The sequence below is a fragment of the Mus caroli genome, unplaced genomic scaffold, assembly GCF_978045245.1.
Source record: "Mus caroli unplaced genomic scaffold, Mus_caroli_1 scaffold_18, whole genome shotgun sequence".
Taxonomy (NCBI): domain Eukaryota; kingdom Metazoa; phylum Chordata; class Mammalia; order Rodentia; family Muridae; genus Mus; species Mus caroli.
The window spans coordinates 30,926,869-30,943,688 of record NW_028227273.1 but is presented as its reverse complement, the minus strand read 5'-3'; the positions used below and the strand labels follow the sequence as shown (position 1 = coordinate 30,943,688).

At 39.6% G+C, this 16,820-nt stretch overlaps 1 protein-coding gene across 7 annotated transcripts in view; it reads left to right on the top strand.

Annotated features, from left to right (window-relative positions):
• Fer (FER tyrosine kinase) overlaps positions 1-16,820 on the top strand; it is a 279,057-nt gene that overhangs the window by 100,214 nt on the left and 162,023 nt on the right. For 5 of the 7 annotated variants that reach the window (XM_021186574.2, XM_029470881.2, XM_029470882.2 and 2 more), the window contains 2 exons: positions 6,728-6,820; positions 15,605-15,811. In XM_021186574.2, coding sequence (XP_021042233.1) covers positions 6,728-6,820; positions 15,605-15,811 — 300 coding nt within the window. The remainder of the gene's footprint in view (positions 1-6,727; positions 6,821-15,604; positions 15,812-16,820) is intronic. The other 2 variants (XM_029470883.1, XM_085833133.1) reach the window with 1 other exon arrangement.

Genomic DNA, 16,820 nt, shown 5'->3' with positions numbered 1-16,820 from the left:
AACTGTCTGAATAAATGCAAATGTGATTGGCTATGGAGAGTTCCAGGGACCACTGATGATTCTTAAGAACAAAGTTAAGTGATGAGCTACTGAATCCTAGCTTGTAAACGTCCATCAGAAAAGCCGAGCAAACAAACCTCCATGGACCTGTTTAGAACGAAGAAGCCTTTAATGAGAGAAAGTTTCTCTGGACTGCCATCCTGGGTCACACTGTATCAATAAAGGGCACCCAACAAGGCTTTGACAAACTGGCAATGACAGTGTTTAGGCTCTTGGGACAGACTAGAAGTAGAAAGGCCCTCCGAGTGGGACGAGATTATCTCCCCAGCTCCCCCTTCCTCTCCCATCTCCTTACCTGATGTCACTTCTGTTTCTTCTCCCTCTCTCCCCTGTCCTCTCTTTCTCTGGACAAGAGTAGTAGTTGTTTCTCTGTTGCTGTGATAAAGCAGCACAACCAAGGCAACTTATAGTAGGAAGGATTTACTTGAGTTTGTGGCTCTTGAAGTACATGGGGCTGTGACCCCTCCTGCTGGGTACTTGAGTCTGAAAGACAGCTCCTTAGTGATATGAGTAAGTGACTGGTCATCAGATCAAACTAAAACTTCAACTGATGTAGACCCTGCTTAGTAACTGTTGCTATAACATGACAATTTTGACAGCAAGAATGGTGAATAGATATGTGCTTTTCTCTAGGTAAATATTGAACTCAGACTCCTGTTCTTTTATGCAAGCTTCCTGGCAATAATGCAGAATTATATGACACGCTCAGAAGGCTTGTGACTCTTTATTTATAACATAGACAGACAAGAGATGACCCAGATAGCAAAATGACCAGATGGTGCGTTCAGTATAGCTTTTACAAAAAGGATCCAGTACAAAGGGTGGACAATGGGTGTGGAAAGATGGAGCATTTCAGCAGCAGTGTACTGCTATAAAAATAGCATTGCTAGAAAGTACATGGGTACTGAGATTCATTAGATGGGCTTGTTAATAATAGAGCAGACAAAGAAGGGAAGTAAGGGAGATGGAAGGCATGCTGATAGAGGCATGAAGCAGACTGAAGCACAACATGGAAACATGCAGACTGTGATCATCATATATTCCATGTAGCTGGGGTTGAAGAAGGGAGAGGGGCCCTGAGGCCAGAGGGCATCAGAGCAGCACTAGCCTTGTTTTCTAGCTGCAGCTTCTCCCCGCCTCTCTTCCTCCTTTCCTCCCTCCCTCCCTCCCTTTGTCGGTCCCTCTCACCCTCTTTCCATCTCTTCCATTACTCTGCATGTGTGTGAATAAGTTTATATTTACTCATACTGTATTCAATTTAAAAATAGGGAAGAAAAACATTATATATAAAGGAGAGATTGTATTCCAGCTGACTTTTTACTGGAAACAGTGAAGGTCAGAAGACTGTGCTCTAAAAACCCATCTTACCATTGAATTTCACATTTGGTGAACTTGTCCTTCAGAAACGAAGCAAGTAACCATTCACACCAACCTGTGCGCCTGTCATCAAGCAACAGAAAACAGTGTTGGTAAGGATGTGAAGGAGTTGAAAGTTTGTATTCTTACAGTGGTATTATACAGACTGTACAGATACCTGAAGGGATTGCTCTCTCCTGATCTACCACCAGTCCTCATCCCTCAACCTTTCTCTTTGTTCTAACTTTGAGAAACCCTGGCACTTCACAGATTTCTCTAACTCCTCATTCACTGGAATGATGGCTTTTTTTTTTTTTTTTTTTTAATGTTCATGGATAACTAGTCTGCTTTTGAGTCTCTGAGGCCTTAACCGACTCCGTCTGTTCCTCCTTCCTGAATTCTCAGCAGTTTTGTTTTTAAGTTTTCATTATTTGCTAGTTATTTGCTTGTCTGTCTGTTTGTTTGTTTTGTGGTGACTAATCCCAGAGTCTCATGCATGGTAGGAAAGTTCCCTACCACTGGAAAATAGTTTCTCAAAAACTTGAAGATGAGGGATGAGGGTGCTGGACAGCTAGCCTGATAGTTGCGAACATTCACTGTTCTTGCAGAGAAATGGGTTGTGTTCCCTTTATCCACCTGGTAGCTCACAACTGCTTCTAGCTAAGTTCCAGCAGAACTGGACTCTGAGCTCCTGTATGATGGCTGCAGTCTGCCCTCAGGATTCTTTGCTCCCTGTTTTGTTATTCCTTTAGGAAGCAGAAGAATTTACTGTGTTAGCATGTCTCTCGGATGTTCTAAAAACAAAATCTCTGTAACACTCTATCTAGACAAGCTAATTCATAATAATTATATTTAAAAAGCCCCAAACTCACACTTAGCAAAGTCATCAACACTTACAGTATGGGGACCAGGGGCTTGTTCCTCAGGAAGGGGCTTGCAGTGCATCTCATCCTTCTGGGTCCTTTCTCCACAGTGTCTTGGAGAAGGGAGGAGTGAATGGGCTAAGCAAAGGCGGAGTTTCTGGCAGTGGCATCCTTATGTGATCTGTGATGGGGAAAGTAGCTTACCAGAGCAAGAGCAAGTCCTTATCCCATCTGGTGACTCTGAGTCACCAGTGCTGTGTCACTCTGGGCTCTGCATGTGGAGAGAGAGAGCTATATGGCAATCTTTGTTTCTACCTTCTATCTATACTGTATGTCCACATTTGTTCTAAATATAATCGTCTTGAAGAATCATCATCATCATCAGCAGCAGCAGCAGCAGCAGTAGCAGCAGCAGCGATTTGGACTACCATATTTGGAGGAAGCACTCCAGAGCTTGAGCTGTATCTGATGTTAAGGAGGAAGGGAGCTTCTTGCAGCCATGTTTAACCAGGGACAAACAAGTGACATAGAATTAAGAAAGTTAGAAAGATGATTTATGACATTTTACAACTTAGCTCTCAGTGTGCAGAGCATTGTTATTTTAAACAAGGTCTTTTTAAAAACGTCACACTTTTTTTTTTTTTGCCTTAATTTAGTTTGGGGGATATGAAGATACTTGACTTAGCAAGTGAGCTGTGTTTCTTTAAATAAAGATCCTTAATATGCAAGCAGCAGAGGCCAGCATAGCACTCTTAACTTGGTGGCTAGGCCCTGAGTGCTTCAGTGCCTTCAGTGAGAACAAACCATCCCAAAACTCTTTAATACTTCAGTTCTAAACCCTGGCTGAAACAAACAAACAAACAAACAAACAAAACACACACTTTTCATTCTTCTGAGGAAAGCCCTCCTCTGCAGAAGACTGAGTTATTTGTTTATGTATAAGTTCATTCCGTTTGCAAGGATGTTCTGATATTGCCAGTATTTCCTGTACTTCTGGAGTTCTCATGCCAAGCATTCCGAAGCAATCCTCTCTGTGGTATACTGTTCCTGTCGTGGCTCCTCTGCAGCATCCTGCAGATGTCATGGCTGCTTTACCAAGGAGCCCCCAGGAATGACCTTCAGCTTGCCGTTCTAGAACAGCCAACTCCATCTTTCTCTTGAATCTTTGAATGTTCAGGTTTGACTGTTCCCCCCACTGAGGAGTGCCTCTTGAAAGAATATGATGAGATTGGACTTGTTTGCAGAAATCTGTAGAAAATACTATTAGATTATTATTTTAATGTTTCATTATGAACAAAAATGTGTCCCCATAGCTACTTTGAGACTAGACTTTTCTTCTTGTGTCCCATGCTGAGGGCCTCTGGGGAGAGAATTGGACTGGCCTTTGTGGCAGTGACTATGTCTGCCAATGTTTGTGCCACCAAGTTAAGAGTGCTATGCTGGCCTCTGCTGCTTGCATATTAAGGATCTTTATTTAAAGAAACACAGCTCGCTTGCTAAGTCAAGTATCTTCATATCCCCCAAACTAAATTAAGGCACAAATACATTTAAAAAAAAAGTGTGACGTTTTTAAAGAGACCTTGTTTAAAATCACAGTGCTCTGGACACTGAGAGCTAAGCTGTAATCAGAACCGATGCATCACAGTGACAGGGAGGGGTCTTGGTAGCAGGTACTTTTCTGGTCTAGACTGAGGAGAACGTTGTCAGCTGAGCAGACGTCTGGATAGTCTCTGTCCTTTCAGCGGGAGAGCCTTATCTTTCCTACCATAGCTTTTCCTCCAGGGTGTTGCTTGGAGAACTATTGTGTGGTTTTGGTGTAATCACTCGCTGCAGCATCAAGACAGCCATTTGGTATGGGCTCTGATTTCACAGACGCTTAATGCTTTCCCTTTTTGTCTGTGTTCCTGCTTCAGCAGGCCGACACTGACATTCCTTCCTGCTGCAGACCTTGAATCAGACTAGAAGGTTATGACTACGCTTTAGGCAATTTAGGTATTGTTTTCTATAGAGGTTAAATATATCAATAATGGGTGACCACAGGTGTATTCATGGTTAATATGAAACAGTCTAGTTATGTGTGTGTGTACAGTTGTATGTGTATACAGTTATATAGATGCAGTCAGTGGCATTGTATCTATGGTGACTAATTTAAAAGGTAGCCTCTTAAATGACTTCTTTTAAAAATTAAATCTTTGATATAAAGTTAACAGTGAATGTGTGTGTGTGTGTGTGTAAGAGAGAGAGACAGAGACAGACTATGACCCAGAAAGGACAGATCAAGATCTGATTTCATTTACTTACTTAATTTCACACTATGAAAACTATTCTTAAATGAAATGTGAAACTAATTCTGCATGTGGAACTGGCTGTCAAGGTTGTTTTTTTTTCAGAATCTTCCTAACATGAGATGTGTTTTCATAATACTGCCTCCCTCTGCTTTCCTCCACGGGGAGGAGCTGTCACTGCCAGGTGATCTGCTCTCCTGTCTTCTATGGAGCAACCTCTCCATCCTGCCCTCACGGGAGGTGGGCAAGTGAGCGCTCCAGCCCCTCACACCAGCAGCCTCACACACACACACACACACACACACACACACACACACACACGCACACACGCACGCACGCACGCACGCACGCATGCACGCACGCGCAAGCACAAGCACCCGCACATGCACACATCACAGTGCATTTGGAAAAAAAAATTTAAGTGATTCTTTTAAGTTTCCATTTAATCCTTGCCTATAAAAATCAGCCTGTCAGTAAATTCATCACAGTCTGATATGTTATTGATAAACTGTAATTTAAAGATGATATTAAGTATTACATAGACAGGACCTTGGCAAATGGATTTGATGTTTCACCCCTAGAAATCTGGGCACCGAGTGAGCAGACATGCTGGCTAGAATAGTGTGTAAATCCCATTTACAGTTTGATCACTAGTCTATAAACTGTAAGGTGGTATTACCATGATTGGGAATATAGTTTTAGATCAGTCTATCTAAATAGTGCCTTTAGCTGTAGAAAGCCTGCTTTTGCAGATTGAATCCTTGTACTTTGTGACTTAATGTCAGGACACTGGGTTTTGAAGTCATTTTGATCTCACAGCTGATTTACTTGTCAGATGATTCTGACCTGTGGTGTCATCCTAATATTAACCCCTTGAGGGAATGTTGAAGAGTTTTGATGAAAGGCTTCCTCTTCTTGGGTGGGATGTCAAAAGCATAAATAGGGCACGTTGTGCATTCATGAGCACATACAAATACATACAAATACATAGAAATACATGGAGTACACGGCATCATTTCATGTACAGAAAATGTTTTTGATACTGAAACTTTTCTCCTATAATTTTTTTAAGCTTAGTTGAAGAAAAAAATTACAGTTTTGGGTTCTGCTTTCTCCGTGTCATGTTTGGTTGCATGTTTTTAGTACTCACACTCTGGAAGAACACTGTAGTGTGCTCATGAAGAACACTGCCCAGAGGAAAAGCATTCAGGCACAGAAGTGCCTGCTGCTTTTTTTGTGACACTGTCATTGCTGTACAGGTGACATTATCATTTTCATTGCACGTTTCTGTCAGTGACTGCAGCAACAAGGTGACCTCTCCAGCTGCTCAGAGCAGACAGACATTCCAGAAAGGAAGGGGAGAAAGTGCAGGTTTCTCTGGGGAGTGGAAACCCTGCTGCTGAAGTGTTCTCCAGTACATGTGCTCTGCACCGTCCTACACCCAGCCATGAGTGCTGGACTCCCCACTAGTCGGCCCTTATCTCCTTCTTAGTCTTGTTGCCTGGACTCACTCCATTCATCTGTACGGGACAGTAGACTTGGATGTTTTAAAACCCAGAAGGTTTTCCTCTGTTGTGATGTGTGGTATTCAGAAATATACATGGAAAGAAATGTGCAGGCTGACTGACTTAGCAAGTTCTGTCACCCATCCTCGATGTTTTACCTGGCCTTCTTTCCCTGTGGTCACTGCTGTTGTGATCCTGTCAAGTGAGGCCTGTGGAGACTTAACTTGGCTTACAGTATTCATGTCCTTACATCGTGATTGACATGGCACATGATTGATTGACATGATTCTTTTCTTTTCCCTCTAATGTTTTCTTGTGGAAAACTCACACGTGTGTTTTATTTTTGTTTACTTTAGAGTATCCATACCTACTCTGCTTTCTTAGAGCTCTGCCTCTTATTTTGTGTACCTATTATTTAATAACTTATTGTTCTTCTTTGATTCTCCTTCATCTATATGACTTTCCTCATTTTTCCCAAATAAAGAGATATATTGAGGGAGCAGAAGGGCAGAATGCTTTAAATTTACATGTGTTGGTTAGGTCAGGAAGTTTATATTTGACATAGTTAGAAAACTGAGCTATGAATAAATACCCAAATAGTAAAATGTAAACACTCAATGGTTTGCTGCTACTGATGGCTGCCTCTTATTATTTCCAGGAGAGAAAGGAGAGGCTATCCAAATTTGAGTCTATTCGTCATTCAATTGCTGGGATAATTAAGTCTCCAAAGTCGGTACTCGGATCTTCAACAGTAAGTGGAATTAACTATATGGTGTCTGTCTCTTAGTGACCACTGTCTTGCTTTTTCCGGGTATATGTTTATGCTCACAAGCAGAAAACTTGGGTCGGATTCAACTGTTTGTATGCACAGGACTCTGTTTACATGTGAATATAGTATACCCCCAGGCAAAATTTTTATAGGGAGGATAGAAATAGCTTTTTTGCAGTAGACCTCCATTATTGTCCACAGATATTCTGAGGCCACTGTTGGATGGTGGAAACTGTAGGTAGTATTGAATGATTTTATATACATACTTTCTATATATATAACCCATTGACATAAAGTTTAATAGCCACTGTAAGATATTAACTATATTAAGTATTGATAAAGTAGAATAGTTTTTGAAGCATACTGTAATGAAGGCTGGCTGAAGGCTTTTTCAAAATAATCTACCATTCTAGCATTTGCTGAAGGTGTGAGGTGATGTGAGCCCATGCCGCACTATGGTCATTGAAATTGTTGTGGCGAGCATGGGTAAAGGGAGACAGCAAGTTACAGGTTCCCTGTGTTGCGTGTATCTAATTATGGGCTTTCTGTGACTTTGGAACCTTACCAGAGGCATAGTGTTGACAGTGTTAGGGAGATAATACTTTTATAATGGCTATTACTGTATCTGTGTTCTTAAAATGTGTTAGCTTGTGTTTCCATTGTAAAGGACATTTGATATAAAAGTAATTTGTTTGCTAGATTAATCATTAACATTTCAGTTAGGCTTGACATGGTGGGGCACAGTAGAATATGATTATCTCTTGTAACATCCGTGTGCTCCAGGATGAAGTCCCACCCCTATCCCCACCCCACCCCACCCCACCCCTTCGACCACGTGGAGCTGCTCTCTCCTGCCGAGTGTTGCCTGCTCTTTTCCAAGCGTGCACTGACCGAGGGCTTGAGCTTTAATGTGAATGTGATTGTTGCATGTGATGAGCCTGGGAATCCAAAAATGAATAGCTATTTAGAGATGATTTAATCATAGTTTACATTTTTATGCTTATGTTAGATGATATCTTTTCTTATACAGAAAAACCCTTTATATGCTAGCCACATTAGTACATGGCTTGCTTCCTTGTGATAAACTTCACAGGACATAAAATTCATGTTCTCACATGTTCGCCAGAGGCTTCAGTGTGTTTGCTGTGTTATGCATCTGTGGGGGATGTGGATGTACACCTGGTGGAGGAGGAAGTGGATAGAGTGAGACACCTTGGGCTCCTGTGACTCCTAGAAGAGTCCTGATCCAGTACACAGTGTATGATCTCCATAGCTCCTGGCCTATGGGTGAGGCAACACAAAGGACAGGAGGGCATGCTGGTGGCTCCTTCACAGGAATCTCCACGGGGATTGGACCCTCCCCTACAGGCCTGAACAGGCGAGCCAGATTCTGCTAAATAACACCTGTTGCACCTTGATTTGCCCTTGAATACATATACTTACCGGAGTTGACTAAAAAGCTATATATAAGTTCATGTAATAACCATTAAAGTCAGACCTGCACTTTGATGCTGTTCTCCAGGGTCTGAACTGCAGGCATCGTCATGGACTCTGCCTCCATTTACACCCCCTCCCCGTCCCTGGTCCCACATGCAACAGTAATTATCCCAGGATGCTGGGATGGTTTAGTCCCCCAGAAGTCCTCCCCTACGAAGATAGCCTCAGTCCCCACTTGCCCCATCTCCTGATATTTCATATCCTGTGGACATGCCTCTTGCCTGACCTTTCACATACACAGGATCGATCATCTAGCAGCAGGATTTTATATTTCCCTTCCTTCTCTTATTAGAATACTTCTAAGGTTTATTCATGTTTTGCCATGTGGCATATTAAATTCTTTTCTAGGCTAAATGCTATTTCATTGCATACATTTTTCATATCATATGTCTATTCATTATCTTATAAACTTTAGCCTTATCATCATGTGAAAATCACATTATTATAAGCGTTTATGATAAAACTTTCAACTTTTGAGTTTGTATGAAGTATGCTGTTGTGAATGCTTTTCATTCTTCAGAATATAAACTATCTCTCTCTCTCTCTCTCTCTCTCTCTCTCTCTCTCTCTCTCTCTCTCTCTCTCTCTCTCTCTCTCTGCTATATACCTAGTAGTAGAATTACTGGGTCACACGGTAGTCTTACATTTAAGTTTTTAAGTGGGCTGCATTCTACACTGAGAGCAATATTTACATTTCTAACATCGGTATATGTCTAAGTGCTGTAACAACAGTATATGTCTAACCACACTAACAACAGTATATGTCTGAGTGCTCTAACAACAGTATATGTCTTAGCACTACTGTTTTCTCACATCATTGTCAATGCTTGCTGCTCCCTGAATTTTTATTTGTTCGTTCGTTCTGTCTGTCTGTCTGTCTATTTATCTGCTTTAAATATTCTGTTTATTTGAGGCAAGGTTTTTCTGTATGTAGCATGAACTTTATTTTGTTTTATTGTGTTGTTTTATTCAAGCATGGAGTCATTATGCTTTGTCATTGTCATTTTTATTTGAATTTTTTTAATGAGTAATAATGTTAAGTGTTCTTCATGTGCTAATTGGCTAAATACTGCTTAAGACTGACTCTGACAATATGTTCAGTAATTCAAGGAAGGGGATATGGGGTCAGTGACTGTGTAAAGCAGGTATACTTTCACACACACTTAGTGGATGTATGCCTGCTTTAGTGTATGCATGCTCTGGTGAGCAACTCCAATAACTTCACACATACATGTATATATATGTATACATACATACACACACATTCATATGTTGGGTAGATGTGACAAGGCTCCAACCATTTTACATACATACACATGCATGCATAAAATTTGTGGATGGATGGAGCGAAGCCTCACTGGAAAGCTTCAGCCACTTTAGACATATATACATACACACATACATACATACATACACGCACATTTGGTGGATGGAGCAAAGCTTCAACAAGCAGCCTCCGACAACTTTATTTTTTCTTATAGCTTTTTGATACCACCTAAGACACAGTTCTCTATGTAAGAAAAAAATTACCTCATACCCACAAGAAAGATGTTCTCTAAAAATAATCACCACAAAACATATTCTTCAAAAACAGATTAAAACCATTATACAAAAGGAAATTACAGCAGGATTATTGATTATGTATGTCTTTTGAAATCATACCTAACTAAGCATTTTTCATCTATCTTTCGCTCCATAAGTTCATTGTAACCCTAAAGCCAGAATTCTTTTGTCACTGACTAAGCAAGCCAGTGTATAGTACCAAATTTTCCCTATGCTTAGCTGACGACAATTTGCATTTGCCAAGAAACAGATCATTATCTATCTTACATCTTCCTTTTGAAGTTTTGTTCAGCTAAAGTAGCTAAGCATCTATCCCCTATTATAATACTCGGAATTATTGCTCTTTATTCCTAACCTTGTCTTTTCATAGTGCACATCAAAACCAATGGACACACCCCTAGATTGCAAGATCCAGGAACTCAGGCCCAACCTGGAATGAATGTTTTCTTTGATCATTAACTTTTCCCATGCCAATTCTTCTCTTCCAAGTAAAATTCCATGTTGGTAACGCATGCAAGCTAACTAGACTCCCTGCCTAACCTATGCAGTCCTCACTATTCTACAAGGAGGGGGCACATTCCACTCTTTAATTCTAAATTTATTATATCTTTCTGGCAAAACAACTTAAGCCATCTGCTTAAACTTGCTATCAATTACCCTAATTTCCTAAAACTATTTAAACCAAATGAGGAATTCTATAAAATCATTAATTCATCTAAACAATATTTTATTTTTTCAAAAAATTTTATTTTATGAAAGTTCATCTTCATATTGAGCTGCATAAAAATTGCTCAGTAGAGTGGGCGGTCTCCAGGAAGCTCGTCTGCCCATTGCAGCTACTCATACATGCAGTTTGCCAACCTACATATTCTTTGATTTTTTTTTTTCCACATGTAAGAGGTTCATTGGGAGAGAGGGGCAAGGAAGGTGGCGACAGAAAGAGAAGGGGGAAAGAGAGCCAACCTATGTATTCTTTAGAGATGATTCTATTTATAATGTTTGCACCCTTACAATTTGTTTGTGTGCTTTTTTTTCTCTCTCTTTGAGAATCTGCTGATTGAACCCAGGTTTTCATGCTAAGCACTCTATCAGTAAGATGTACCCTCAGCCATAAAGCTTGGTTTTCTTAGCTGTTGAGTTGTGTGAGTCTTTAAAAGTGTTTGAGGGGAAGCAAGTCCCTTATCATACACACAGTGTACAAATATTTTTCCTTAGCTGTAAGTTTTCCGTTCTTCCACAGCTTCTGATTCTGATGGTGAGCACCATTATTCTTGTGATTTTGATGCCTGTGTGAAAAGCTGTGATGCACATCCCGCGTGCTCCTCACACTCACAGTTGACTCCTGTATGCGCCTTGACGTGGGTGCAGGTCTAAATTCAGTCTTCTCCATCTAGAAGCATACTTGCTTAAAATACTTAGAAATCAGCAGTAAGGAATCACTGTTTCTTTATTTAAAATTGGAGTTTTAATGCTTAATATTAGATAAAATAAAGTAAGTATATATAAGAAATGAAGTGAATTGTAATTGCATCTTAACTGGCATACCGATTAGTCTGCATGTTTTTAACTAAGAGTAAAATTGTGGACCTTTAGAGAGGGCCCAGTGTGACATTTAGATCTTGATGGAAGGAAGGACATGAGATAATTAGCTGATAGGCAAACTAGACTTTAACTTGGTCTGTGTCTGGTACATCAGATGTACTGAGCTTACAGTCATGTTTTAACACTGCATCAGCTCCAAGCAAGTACTCTTTCAGCATGTGAAGGCAGCCATGTGTCACATCATTAGTGTCCCAGAGCCTGGGACCAGCTCCACATCCAGGATCTTTCCATATTCACAAGGCTGTCATTTTGCATTGAGAACTGTTTTCCAAACCCTGTTTCTGAAGCCAATGGCAGAGGCACTGGGCAGCACTAGCTGTACTTATTGGAAGCATCCTGGCAATCATAATATTCATTTGAGTTGGAAAGCTTTCAAACCACATTAAAATTACCAAGACCTGTTCCAGCCATGTCAAGAGTATTGCCCTTTCTCGAACACTCATTTTATATAGAATTGTTGCAGTGCTTGGATGATCAACTTCCTAGTTCCATGTTACAGGTGCCTGTGGACTGGTATTATTGGTTGTGGACTATATAATGTCCCTTTCATAATAGCACTCTGAAAAACATTGTTTAAAATCAGGCTCATATACGTCTTGATGCAAATTATTGTTGTTTAATTCAAATAAAGACCAAACTTTTTAAATTAGTCAGCCCTGTCTCTTTAAAAGTCATTTTTTTCTGCACTGTATTGACTGACATAGGTATTGTTTTAATTTTAGGAATCTTAGAATTAGAATTTGGTCTCACACACACATACACAGACACACACAGACACACACAATTTCTTTTTTTTTTAATATTTTTATTACATATTTTCCTCAATTACATTTCCAATGCTATCCCAAAAGTCCCCCATAGCGCCCCCCACTTCCCTACCCACCCATTCCCATTCTTTTGGCCCTGGCATTCCCCTATATTGGGGCATATAAAGTTTGCAAGTCCAATGGGCCTCTCTTTCCATTGATGGCCGACTAGGCCATCTTTCGATACATATGCAGCTAGAGACAAGAGCTCCGGGGTTCTGGTTAGTACATCATGTTGTTCCAACAATAGGGTTGCAGATCCCTTTAGCTCCTTGGGTACTTTCTCTAGCTTCTCCATTGGGAGCACTGTGATACATCCAATAGCTGACTGTGAACATCCACTTCTGTGTTTGCCAGGCCCCAGCATTGTCTCACAAGAGACAGCTATATTTGAGTCCTTTCAGCAAAATCTTGCTAGTGTATGCAATGGTGTCAGCGTTTAGAAGCTGATTATGGGATGGATCCCTGGATACGGCAGTCTCTAAATGGTCCATCCTTTCATCACAGCTACGAACTTTGTCTCTGTAACTCCTTCCCTGGGTGTTTTGTCCCAATTTCTTTTTATGTCGAATCATAATGCAAATATGTTTTGCTTACATTTTTTCTTGAAAACTACATTACAGCTGTGTATAAGGGGTATATCAGTTACAGTATTAGGATCAGAATATGAGCTGTCCACCATCAGCGGGGCTGGGGGTAGGGATGTTATCAATTACAGTATCAGAATTGTGGGGGGATGGGGTGGAGGGTGTTCTCATTTTCATGCAGTTTTCTGTGTTCATCTTTGTATCTAGAAAAGTAATCTGTAATTCCCCTAACAAGAGAAGTTAAAATTAAATATTGTACATTTTAAATACAATTTGTCTTTTATTATTAAGGTTTTAATTATACTTTTTTAGGTTGTAAAGTGTTAAAAACAAGTAACAAGGAACTATAAATGTTTTGTGTTATATCATAGTCATGTGCTAATCTCTTCTACACAGTTGTGTTAAGGAACATCAAACTTATTCTCTGAGTGGCAAATTTTGAAATACTTAGACATAATTTTTACGAAAGGCTTATTGAGGTTGATTTTGTACAATTTATATTATATGAGACCAAATTTGTTTTTTCATGTATTTCTTCAAATATTTAAAATAAGAAACATATCATGCTACACTTCTGTATTCTATACTTAAGTATGGCTATGTGCTGATGATTGCAACGGTCTCCTCACAATCTTAACTGAAATGTGTGATGTAAAATTACCAGTGACCACATTCGACTGGTGAAAACATGCTGTCATTGATATTGGGACTCATTTTATCAATAAAATATATTTATTCTCTTAAACACAAAAGGCAAAGTACAAACCCTATAGATATTTTCTTAAGATGATTTCCTCCCAAACATGGTTTATCTTCAAATCGATCTCTTACACCTTTGGTATTAGTTGAACCTCATGTTTGAAACCCATTTCAGACTTCCTGACCTCTCCATGCTCTTCCAGCCCTAATGAGATGGCATTGTGATTGGTGGTCAGCTGACCTAACCGGGCAGGAGAACAGATTGGCATCCTGTCAGGAAGGCCCTCTGAGGAGGATGTTTCTTAAACTCGTCATCTGTGGGCGCTTTGCTGGTGGAGAGGCTTAGAAATAGCTTTCCACTGCAGCAGAAAACGGAGACTACTGCATTTAGATATAGTGTGATGAATGTGGGAAAGAAATACTCAACTTTTTTGATTACCTTCTTTAAAAATTACCAGCTTTGGGCAGGCTTCACATCCCCTTTCAAATGTAGTATCTATTTTCTTGCTTAATGGTGGTTGGCTTGTTGTGCATCACTGTTTTTGTTATTGTTAGCACTAAAACTAAAAATGGCCTACTAATGAAAAATTGCCACATCAGGTCCATATTTAAAAAATGCAGTGTCATAAATGGAAGAACAACCACAAAAATGTGTGATATACTTGAGGCCTCTTTGGGACATTTTCTTTTTATCACCAGTAAGATGAATTTTTGATAATGGTATGTTAGACTTGTATTAAAATATTTTAAACCTCCTCAGTGATACAGATGAGAGAAGGCTATCGTTAAAACTAGTTATCACCTTACTACCTAGATATCATAAGATTCATTATCAGCCCATAAATCGTCGCATGTGTGTGTTTGGTCAGCTTTCCTGCAGTATGACAGAGTGCTGAGAGATATAGCTTCTGAGGAAGAAGGGATAATTGAGTCATTGGTGGAAGTACATACTTGGCTCTTAACGTCTGTGAAGGAGTTGGGAGTCCTTCCAAGAATAAGCCACTGGATGATCTAACTTCTTTACTTTGACTTCACCCACCATGGTCTGAGGACAGAGTCTTCAACACAGGGCTTTTGGAGGGCATTTTAGACCCGAACTATAACTTTATTATTAATCCTGATTGTTTCCAACTTGTAATTTCTTTTCATGAAGATCATCAATGCTGTATTCTGAGAACCATAATAATTTGTGTAAATACTGCAATTTAATTTATTTAGTTCCTGTAGATGGGTAGAGCATAAGAAAACTTACTTGTGGTCATAGCATTTATACTTCACCTTCCTTTAGTTTCAGGAATTTGAAGGCCATGTACTTATTTCTGCTGTTTGGTGTGAGCATCTGTCCCCCTAAGGCCATAGATGACTTGCTTTTCTTTGTGTTCATGGCTTATAGTTGTCCCTCCATGTGTTGTGTTGGCATACTGCTGATTTTATTTGACCCTGTTTCTGCCGGGGCTTTAATGCCATTGCCTTACAAACCCAAGACCGGCCATGTTGTGGCAGAGGTAAGATAGAGGAGTGGGTGTGAGTTAGCGAGGTGGCTGAGCCAGAGACCCCTTCCTAGCTGCCATTATGCATAGCACAGAACCCCTTCCTACCTGCCATTATGCACAGCGCACAGTCTGTGCCTCCAGAGTTAATCAATTCAATGAAAAACACATGTTTACTGTGTTTGTTATAAATTTCTCTGAAGCACTCTTTCATAATTTTTCTGATTGGTCAATATTATTAAATAAATCTATTTTATGTAAGGGGAATAAGATTAGGACTGTTGACCTGAAATGCTAATGTCCCTGTCCATGATAGAAAGTGTCAAAAGATATTTACTTGTACTAAACTTCAGCCCTGGTACTCCAGGAGGTATTTTTTTTTAAAATAATGATGAAAATGTCAGATTTAATTTAATTTTTAATTGGCCAATGAAGGCAGAACATATGTATGGATACTTGCAAAGAATTTTACTAGGAAAGAATAAGTTTTTTTTCCCTAACTTGTTTTTCCCTGTTGTTTAGCAGCTGTGTGATGTGATCTCTGTGGGTGAGAAGCCCCTGGCGGAGCATGACTGGTACCATGGTGCCATCCCCAGGATAGAGGCACAGGAACTGCTGAAGCAGCAAGGAGACTTCCTGGTGCGGGAGAGCCATGGGAAACCTGGTGAATATGTCCTTTCTGTATATTCTGACGGACAAAGGAGGCACTTTATCATACAATTTGTCGATGTACGTGTCCAGTCTAGTTACTATGTATACATTGATGTAGTCCAGTGTGGTAGACTTGAAATATGCTGGTGGATGGCTTATGAGACCTGCTTTCCACGCCTTAAGTTTAACATTAACTTCCTGCTAACTCCATAAATATAACTCTCTAAAACGGACTGAAATATTGATCTTAATGAGAAAATATCATATTTAAAAGACAATAAATTTAAATGGAAATACCTAAAACGTTGAATTGGAGTACTAAAGTATTTTAAGTTAAAAACAAAAGTAATGCAAGTACCATGTATTTTTCTTCCGGTAGTAAAACTTAAGATTATGAGATAAGTACCTCTTTAACTAGTTTCAAACTACGATCTATTTTGTTGAATATTATTAAGGAACATCTTCAATTCAAGAGTGGTGAATTTATTTTATGATTTGCTATTACTGTTTTTTTTTCTATTTTTCTGTAATATCTGTTGACTTTATTAAGCAGTAAATAGAAAATGATAAGTATAACCCATATATTCACATTTTAAATTGTTAAACTAATGACTTATTTATGATCATTACGTGTGTTTGTGATGTGTGGAGAACTGCACATGCGTGGAGGTCACATGACAGCTCACTAGAGTCATTTCTTTCTTTCTAACGCTTGGGTTCTGGGGAGTCAAATTCAGGTTGCAGGCTTTTGAAGCAAATGCATTCACCCACTGAGCCTTCCCTTAGGCCCCAAGCACTGCCATGCCGCTCCCTGGTAGACAGGCATTGTTGAGCTCTAAATAGATGAATAGTAATTTTGACATTTTTGACTTTACTAACTGAGAAATTTATAGTGGCAGTGTTTTGGCGAATGGAAGAATGTTGCCTGCATTTGTTATTTTTCAGTCCAATATTTGAAATGGCTCACATCTGAAAAATATCTGTCCACAGTTTTAGTTTATGTCAACGCACATGGTAATACTAGTTACCTTAAATAAAGATTAAGCCACAACCATTAGAAAAACCTATAGGCTTCTAGTGACTTAGA